Source organism: Lepidochelys olivacea, assembly GCF_965140295.1.
Source record: "Lepidochelys olivacea isolate rLepOli2 genome assembly, chromosome: 6".
NCBI classification, from domain to species: Eukaryota; Metazoa; Chordata; order Testudines; family Cheloniidae; genus Lepidochelys; species Lepidochelys olivacea.
The window spans coordinates 8,629,581-8,639,375 of NC_140416.1; the positions used below are offsets into that span (position 1 = coordinate 8,629,581).

General features: G+C 57.8%; 1 protein-coding gene across 1 annotated transcript; it reads left to right on the forward strand.

Annotated features, from left to right (window-relative positions):
- The first annotated feature begins 386 nt into the window (after positions 1-386).
- Positions 387-9,795, forward strand: YPEL4 (yippee like 4). Its single transcript, XM_084631611.1, has 5 exons — positions 387-582; positions 1,471-1,795; positions 2,111-2,154; positions 8,163-8,271; positions 8,613-9,795. Exons 2-5 carry the CDS (start codon positions 1,655-1,657, stop codon positions 8,700-8,702), a joined length of 384 nt encoding a protein of 127 aa, XP_084487737.1. The 5' UTR covers positions 387-582; positions 1,471-1,654; the 3' UTR covers positions 8,703-9,795.

Consider the following 9,795-nt stretch of genomic DNA (forward strand, 5'->3'; position numbering starts at 1 on the left):
TTAGTGCGCTGGGTATCTCCAGCCACGTAGGTCGCAGTTTCTGTGCAACAGGGATCCCTGGCCTGGGTGCTGGGGGGCGCACGCTGGCCTGAGAAGCATGCAGATTTGCAGCCCGTGATCCCGAGCTGTCTCTCGCTCCCCTCTCCCTGCGTCAGAGGCGCAATACATGATTTATTACCTGTGCGCCCCCCGCACATCCCGGGGTACTGTTGGCCCTGAGCCTTCCCCCCCGCCGCTCCACCCCTGCCCCATGTTCACCCCCCTCCAATCACTGCGCCCCCCACCCCCGCAGCCCAGCCCCAGTGGCCCCGGCCCCCTCCCTCCCTCCCTCCCCGCGCCTCCCAGCCCCTTTCTGACGTAGCGGTGGGGGGGGAGGAATGACTCAATGTTATGATGCGGTGCCACAACACACAGCCACATTCGGCTCCAGCCCGAGCCCCAGCGCCCCATTCGCCCCCCAGCCGCGGTCCCCCGGCCCCCTGAGCCGGCTCCCTGCGCCCCGCACAGCCCCAGGGTGCTCCCCCTCCGCCGGAGGAGCGGCCGCGGGACGGACGGACGGGGCTCTTGGGACGAGATTTCAAGGTGAGGGGCGGCGGACGGGGGGGCTGAGCGCAAAGGGCTTCACGGAGAAACTTTGCCCTCCCGCAGCGGCTGGCCCCGCAAACGGAGCCTGGGTCTCTCCCCTCCTGTGCATCATCACTCATCAATCCAGCCCCTGACGAGAGCCCAGCCCCCCTCCCCCCATCCCACTTGCAACTTTCCCAAGCCAGATCCTCCTCCATTTCCCTTGTCTGCGGGGAGCGGATCCCTGAGAACCCTCCCCCAGGTGTCACGTTCCGCCTCACACCCCCCTCTGGTCCCTTACGTTATTTTCTGGGTGGGAAAGAGGGGACCGACCTTGTGGGGTTCTGGCACTGGGCCACCCCAGTGTGTGAGCCCATTGTCCACTAGCGAGGAGGGAGCGTGACACTTGTGCAGTGAGTTGGGGGCTGTCTCAGGCTGGTGCCAAACTCAGGCATGGGTTTTTTAAAAGGCAGTTCCGGGCAGTGACCAGCATGGGGCACTGTCTCTGGGCTGGGGTTGGGAGCTGGGGAGACTTGGGGCTCAGTGGTGGGAATGGGTCTGTCCCAGCATGGGGCGCTCTCATCCGGCAGTGACAGCAGCATGGGGAGAAGAGACCACATGACAAGAACTAACCCTTTGTCCCAGAAGGGGGTGCTGTCCCCAGCACAGGGGCGTAGGTTGGCAAGCCGGAGAATTGGCTCCCCAGGACTGTACATTTCCTTTCTAGCTCCAGTGGGGGGTGCTTCCTGGGTTGGGGGGCAGCGCAGGAGGGAGAAGAGAGCTGGCACTGAGTGCTGGGGCGGCCCTTCCCCATCAGAGGGCACTCTTCCCAGTCTCCCAGGCGGAGGGAGCGCAGGCCATAGGGGTGACCCCCCTGATTCATTGCCTCTCTCTCGTTCTCTGCAGGTGACTCCCCTTTCGGCCTGGTTCTCATCTGGGGGGGCCCTGGCTGTGCAGCCCCCCCAAACTCTTCCCACCCTGAAACACGGCTCTAGCCAACCTGCTTCGCTGCTTCACCTGCGACCGACTGTGTGGGGGGTGCACAGCGCCCACCCCCCCACCCCGCCAGGGTATCGCCCTCCAGCCTGTCATGCCCAGCTGTGAGCCAGGGCCGCCTGCTGCCTGCCTGCCCACCAAGACCTTCCGCAGCTACCTGCCACACTGCCACCGCACCTACAGCTGTGTGCACTGCCAGGCCCACCTGGCCAAGCATGATGAGCTCATCTCCAAGGTACAGCCACTCCAGCCTGCCAGGGACCTGCACCAGCCACCAGGCTTCCCCAAGGCCATGTACCCTGGCACTGTGAGGTTCTGCAGGGCTGTGCCCTGCTGTTGCCCAGCTGAGGACCCCACCACTGTGAGCTTCCTCACAGCCATGCCTTGCCACTGCCAATCTTGCCCATGGCAATGCCCTATCGGTGCCCAGCAAGGCCCTGGGTGCTGTAACTTCCCCATGGCAGTGAATGAAGGTGGATGGTGGGGGCCAGGGTTGGGGTTTTTTGACCGGGGGGGGGCAGGGTATAATTCCTGTCCTTTGTCTCTGCAGTCTTTCCAGGGGAGCCATGGCCGAGCCTACCTGTTCAATTCTGTGTGAGTGCCCCTCCGTGATCCATCACTCCATCAGTTACAAGAGGGGGAGAGTACGGGTGGGGGTGGGAGGGTGGGGAGTTTGCAGCCAGTCAGAAGGGAGCAGGCAGCAGCTAGAGCTATATTAGCAGTCGTTATCATTGATTAGGTGTATTACGGTAGTGCCTTGGTCACCCAGCTGTGGAGCAGGACCCTGTTGTGCTAGGCGCTGTACAGACCCAGACCAGAGATGGTCCCTGCCCCAAAGAGCTGATAATTTAGGCCATCACTGTTCTACATGACCCAAGAGAGGGTGACTTTTGGCATCTGAACTCAGAGGCAAGAGGGGCCCCCCATTCCAAAGGTGGAGTCTCTGGAATGGGGTCTCCTTGGTGGTGAGTCCTGGGGTAGAATAACAGCAGTTCTCATGGTGATGTATAACCCTGCCCCAATATGCCTCACTCTCTGAGCTCCACTAGAGCATACCACACCCCATGTCTCGGCACTGTTCCCCAGCAGACAATTCCCTGCTCAAGCTGGCAGTAACTTGTCAGGCCCCACCTCCAAAACTTCTTGCGCGGGGGTCTTTCTCCCCAAAGATGTCTCATATTGGTTGGCTCATCTCCAAGCCCAGGGTCCTCCCTGTCAGTCCACTCCAGGGTGATCCCAGCAAGGGGCTGGGATTGTAATGGGGAGGTGATGAAAATCCACCACAGCCACACCACTGTCAACTCTGGCAGGGGATCACAACCTCTACCACTCAGCCAATGGGCCATCCCATTGCCAACAGCAATGGCTATTGACATAGAAGTATCTAGGAACCTTCTCCCTTGTCTGGTCCCTGGCTTACAGGTGGCCATGGCCAATGACCAAACATGACTGAGCAATCACGAGAAGGAGTAGAGAGGCTATTGTACCTTTGTATGTGGCTCTGGTGTGACCGGTGCTGGAATCCTGTGTCTAGGTCTGGTGCCCACACTTCAAGAAGGATGTTGATACATTGGAAAGGGGTCTGAGAAGAGCCACAAGAATGATTAAGGGATTGGAAAACCTGCCTTTTAGTAATAGACTCCAGGAGTTTAATCTATTTAGCTTAGTAAAGAGAGGGTTAAGGGGTGACTTGATCACACTCGAGAAGTACCTACCTCTGGTCCAAAAATGTGAGAATAGAGGGCTCTTTGGGCTAGCAGACAAAGGTATAATGTCCAATGGCTAGAAGCTGAAGATAAACAAATTCAGACTGGAAATAAGGAAATAATATTTAACAGTGAGGGTAATTAACCAGTGGAACAACTTACCAAGGGTCCTGGTGAATTCGCCATCCCTGGCCATTTTAAAATCAGGATTGGATGTTTTTCGAAGAAATCTGCTCTGTGTTGAATAGGAATTAATTCAGGGAAGTTCTCTAGTCTAGGTTATACAGGAGGTCGGAACAGATGCTTACAACAGTGCCTTCTGGCCTTGAAATCTATGAATGACATGGCAGAGAGAAGGCAGAGCTGGACAGACCATGCCCTAAGGATTTAGGGTTTCCAGGGCCGTGGTTTGGCTGCTGTCTGAGGCTGTGGGTGGCATGGTGGCTCCTTGCTGCCTTGGCTCAGTAGTGCAGCTGCGTGGTTCTCACTGCAATGAGTTTATCTGCTTTGCATCAGAGACTGATCAGGCTAGGACCAGTTTGTTCTGTGGGAACAACAGAAATGCCCTCTTTGCTGGCTGGTTCTCACAGTTTTGCTTAATGATGGGCAAGGTTGTTAATGCCACCCTTTGGGAGGGTGTTAGAGGGTCAGCAAGGGTCAGCAACCTCCCAAGTGCCCCTTTGTGGCCAGGGGAGGTTCTGTAGCAGCGTGCCTCACTTTCCCCTCTTCAGGGCTCCTCAATAAATGCTACAAACAGGCTGCTCTCTGTTCAGCCACCCCTCCTTAGGGGCTGGATTTATTAACATCAGTGTGCAAAACAAAACTCACAAAGTCCCAAAATAAAGTAATCTCTGTTCCCTGCTCTTAGCAGGCCACTCCCAGGCCTTCCTCGCTCTACACCTGCGGGAATTCTGCACCACTGGGCACGCACAGAATTTTTTTTCCCACAGAAAATACATTCTGCCCCAGAAGTGCTGCAGTTCTGCCTTTTGCCCACCAGAGGCTGCTGTGGTGCCAGAACAGCTGGCTGCATTCCTGCTGCTGATTGTTCTGGCCCCACAGTGGCCTCTGGTGGGCTAAAGGAAGAACTGTAGCATATCTTGGGCAGAAATGTATTTTCTGCGGGGAAAAAAAAGACTGTGGGACACATGAATTCTATACGTCCGCAGTGGTGCAGAATTCCCCCAGGAGCAGACACTCCTAGTGATGCCATCAGATCTAGGACGGGGTGGGCAAACCATGGCCCACGGGCTGTATCCGGCCCATCAGACCTTTTAATCCAGCCCACGAGGTCCCACTGGGGAGCAGGATCAGGGGCTTGCCTTGCTCCGCTCTGCGCGTGCAGCAGCTCCGCATGGCTCCCGGAAGCAGGGTCAGCCAGGGGGCTCCGCACAATGCCCCCGTCCCAAGCGCCAGCTCTGCAGCTCACATTGGCTGGGAACCGTGGCCAATGTGAGCTGCGGCGGTGGTGCCTGCGGACAGGGCAGTGCGCAAAGTGAAGTGGCCCTGCCTCTGCATGGGAGCCAGAGGCGGGATGGGCTGCTGTTTCCAGGAGCTGCTTCAGGTAAGTGCCACCCAGATCCTGCACCTCTGAGCCCTCACTCCGTGCCCCCACCCCCTGCCCCAGCCCTGATTGCCATCCCAACCCTTTGATCCTAGCCCGGAGCACCCTCCTGCACCTCAAACCCCTCCTCCCCAGCCCCACCCCAGAGTCTGCACGTCCAGCCGAAACCTCACCCCCCCCGAGTGCCCCAATCCCCTGACCCAGCTGAGAGCCCCCTCTTGCCCTCCGAACCCCCCCATCCAAGCCCGGAGCACCCTCCTGCACCCCAAATTCCTCATCCCCAGCCCCACCCCAAAGTCTGTACCCCCAGCTGGAGCTCTCATCCCCCCTCCTTGTGCCCCAATCCCCTGCCCTAGCCAGCTCTCCATGCAATTTCCATACCGAGATGTGGCCCTCAGACCAAAAAGTTTGCCCACCCCTGATCTAGGAGCAGCTCTTACCATTGACCACATGGTGACCCTGTCTCACACGCTGGTGTGGGCTGATGGCTGGAGGGATCCTTGGGTGAGTTTGATTTGTCCCAGACAGAGTTCCATGGGGCCCTGCTGGGAGCCTGCTCCTCCCCAGAGCTTTCGACACCAAGGCCCAGCTAGTCCCCCCTTCCCATTCAGGCTCTATATGAAGCCACTAGGGATCTGCAGCGTCTCCAGTGCATCAGTGAGACTCAACTCTGCCCCAAATCCCTGAGCCAGGCTCTCACAGCTGCTCACCCATGATAGGATCTGACCCAGTGAGGCAGGGAAGGGGAATAGTCACTGCTCAGCCTAGATTAGAGGAAACCTTGGATGTGGGGTAGGGAGAGGGAGGCCTTGGCCAAAGAAGCAGCACCTGCCCCATCCAGCAAGTGGGTGTATGGCTGCCTTTTGTCACGGTGACAGTCTTGAGGTCCTGTTAGATCATCCTCCTTAATCCCCTGGACACTGGTGCTGACAGCCCAGCCTTCAGCAATGGGGCCCCCATTGCAGCTGTCCAGGCTGGACACTGGCCTGCTCCCTTCATGAATGAGCAGGCAGGCATAGCGCTGGCCGCAGCACCAGGCTGCCCAGGGAGCACATGGCACTGCAGCTTGGCTCTCCGAGAGACGCCTCTTGCCAGAGACCAATGTTCCCTCTAAGTTTTGACAGGCTGTGTGTGCAAAAAAATTATTCTGTGCAAATTTTTGTGCTTCTGTGCAAATTATTGTGTGTGCGGTGTTTCACTGTGTGCGTGGGGTTTAGGATCTGTGTGCGCGCACACAGCTTAGAGGGAACAGTGCTAGAGACCCCAGCATAGGGGCTAAGATGGGCCAGATGGCAGGTGGCTCGGATGGGCAGGCTACGATGGGGGCAGCAGAGCTCTCTTGGCCCTGGGGCATGCCAATGCTGGCTGCCATTTGTGAGCTCTGAGGGTCTCTAGGGCACCATGCATAGTGGGTCAGGCTTGTGGTTAATTGCTCATCCCAGCTGTGGTTATGGGGTAGGTTGCCAGATTGCAGCGGGGGGCATGGGAGCCTGCTTGGGCCCTTGGGGCAGGGACAGTGTCTCAGGAGGGCAGCAATAGGGCCACAGCGATCTCCTTGGGGTCCCCCTGCAAGCTGGCCAGAGCCAGCCCCAGCTGCCCTGCAGGGATTCAGGAGCTTCTGTGGCTCTTCCCCAGTTATCTGTGCTCTCCCTGCAGGTGCACAGGTGTGTGGGGAAGGGGAGAAAGGCAGGCATTGGCAGTAGCTCATGTGGGGAGAGAATGAGGGAGGAATGGGACCTTGTCCTCCCTCAATCCTTCACAGCCTCTGCCCCCCAAGTCAGCCCCTTCTGATTCCCCCTTGAGCCCATCCGATCCCAAACCCACACAGCCTCTGCCCCCTTGAACTCCTGTCCCCCTGCAAGACTCATGGGTCTCTCTTTCCCCACCTGAGTAAGTCCTGAGCGCAGACACCAGCTCAGCCCCCGTCCCACTTCACCTCAGAGGTGTCAAGTTGCACAGTAGTTTCTCTTAAAGCCCCAGCTTCTGGAGTGCTGGGAGGAGCTCAGCTTCCCCCCCCCTTTTTTTTAATGGGCATTCCACATTCTCCTGTGAGGGAGAAAAGCTGGGGCAAGTGGTCCCTAAGGGTGCCAGCTGGGTAGTAAATAGAACCCAATATTGGCTCAAAACCAGACAATATTTAAAAGACACGCTCTTGATTTGCTTTGGCATCCAGTGCCTGGTGTCTGAATGCCTGAAGCTGCTCTGGCTGTGGGTATGTAGCATGGGAGTGTGGCTGTGTATGGAGCTCGGCCCAGCACACGGGAAGGGCTAGGCTCCTGTGCTTTGATCACAGCAGGGCCTGGGGGTTAAGCCTGAACGGCCTGGTTTTGTATGGGCTGTATGTTTGCTAGGGCACCATGGCACTCTCCCACAGCTGCTAGGGGACCTGGCAGCTGAATTCAACCCCCACTCCCCCCAGCAACGTTCCCCTTAATTTTTTCCATCCATGTGTGAAATGAATTTTATGTGCACCAGTATCGAGGTAATGTGCATGTGCATTGCCACCAGTAGAAACAAAAAACAGATATATATATTTTAAAAGTTACCATAGGGATAATTACTCCAGCCAAGACAGGTTAGGCATTTTAGAACTCACTACTCAAAAATTAAATTTAAGCCTAAGAGAGAAATAAAAATTATGAAATGCATAGACCAGTCCAGAAACTAAAAAAACAGCACTTTGAAAGAATAAAATTACAGAGAATATATGTGCATTGTAGGAAGTATCAAGAACAACAACAACAATACAAATATGTGTTGGGAGGTGAGTGTGAGAGACACAGTGGTATGTGTGTGTGAGTGAAAGAGAGAGAGAGACAGTGTGGTGTGTATGTGAGCCACACAGGGTGGGGTGTGTGTGTGAGAGAGAGAGAGACACATACACAGTGTGGTGTGTGAGAGAGAGACATGTTGCCCCTTTAAATAGATCTGCAGTCACCAGCCTGCTTGTTCAGACATAGCAACAGCTGCCAGGAAGCTCCGTCCCATGTCCCACTCCTGAGCTCTGTTGTGTCCCCACCCCCTGCTCTGTGGAAATGGGGTACAGGGGGAGGGGGACACCCTGACATAAGTGTCCCCACCTCCCCTTCTCCGCTCTACACAGCAAGCAGGAGGCTCCCAAGAGCAGTTGGCCAGGGGGTCCAACCCAAGGCAGAGGGCAGGAGCAGCACGGCGGTGGGGTGAGGGGCACCTGAAGTGTGTGACACTTGATGGACTGCTGGGCGGCTGCGCGGCTTAGAGGGAACTTACCCCACAGGGGCAGGGCTGTGGGGATCTGGGGGTGGAAGGCAGTATGTGACCTTGTCCCCTTCTGCTCCTCTTTCTGGTGCCAGGGTTAACGTGGGCTGCGGGCCAGCTGAACAGCGCCTCCTGCTCACTGGGCTCCACTCTGTGGCCGACATTTTCTGTGAGAGCTGCAAGACCACCCTGGGGTGGAAATATGTGAGTACTGCTCCAGCCCTGCAGGAATCCCCCCATATCATAGCACCCCCAGCTGGGAAAGTACAGACTATGCCCCCTCCCTGGTGTCACAATGCCCCCTGCTGCGCAGGGCAGGGCTGAGCAGTGCGGGGTCCTCCCTGTCCCTGGAGTCACAGTGTCCCCGGCTGAGGAGGGCAGTACAGGCTTCCCCCTCCCTGGGGTAATAGCACCTCCTGTTGAGGGGTCTTGGCAGTGCAGGCTCCTCCCCCTCCCTGGGGTCACAGTGCCCTCTGCTGGGGAGAAGAGCATGCCCTAGAGGACGGGCCAGGCTCAGACGCTCCGCTTTCTCGCCCCTCCCCCAGGAACAGGCCTTCGAGACCAGCCAGAAGTACAAGGAGGGGAAGTTCATCATTGAGATGTCACACATGGTGAAGGACAACGGCTGGGACTGAGGGGGGGGGCTTGCAGCCACACCCCCAGCAGCATGGCCTCCCCCTCCCTGATCACGTTGCTACATTGCCCATCCCAGCACGAGAACGCCCCTGCACAAAGGTCACCTTTCGGGAGCAGGGGATCCAGGGCCCTCGCACCACCCCCAGTCTGAGTGTGCACTGAGCATGGGGACGCCTGTTCCCCCTTGGAGTCAGCACCAGGCATGGACTGTGAGGCCAGCCCCAGGGTGGTCATCCTGCTGGGCACCGACCCACTGCTAGCACTGTGGGGCACAGACACCTGGGAGCATGACTCCTGCGGCTAGTGTCTTCCCCAATCAGGGGGAGTGGGAGTTTAGTTAGAGCCTGCCCTGTGAGATGGGGAGCAAGGAGACAGTTCCTTGGGAATGGTGCTGAGGGGAACTGGTGGGGTGAGGGAGCTGAGTGTCCACCCACCCCCGCCCCTGGTGTGGGGTTGTGAGGGGAGAGGCCAAGAGGATCAAAGCTGGCCATTAAAAAAAAAAAGGATCAATCCCTGGTGTGGGATGGGGGCCATTAGCATCAGAGAGCTTCACTCGCACTCTTGGTGATGAGGATCAAAGCCAGGCCCCCTTGGCAGGGGGCTCTGGGGCGGAGGGGGGAAGGTCAGAGTTGCCACAGTGGGCACAGGAACAGATTCAAAACTGGCCCCTTCCCCACATGGGGCTCTGGGTGGGAGGTCAATGGGATCAGGGAAGCCACCCCAGCCTGGGGCTCAGGGTGGAGTTGGGGGAGAGAAGGTAGGAGCTGGTCCCCTGACCTGTGGCGAGAGGGTCACCGCTGGCACCACTGGACTGGGGCTCAGTGTGGGGTGGGGGAAGACAGGATCAGAGCCAGGCCCCCTGGCCCCAGAGTGTGTGGTGGGAGAAGGCTCAGAGTCCAGCTCCTGGCCTGGGGCTTGGAGTGGGGAGTTGGGGTCAGACCTGGACCCCTGGCCTAGGACTATGAGTGGGAGGTGAGAAGGTTGGAGCAGCCTGGGGCTTGGAGCGAGGGTGGTAGCTGGCCGCTCCTGGCCCTAGGCTTGGAGTGAGGGGATGAGATGGTCCAAGCCAGCCTCTGCAGTCTAGGACTTGGA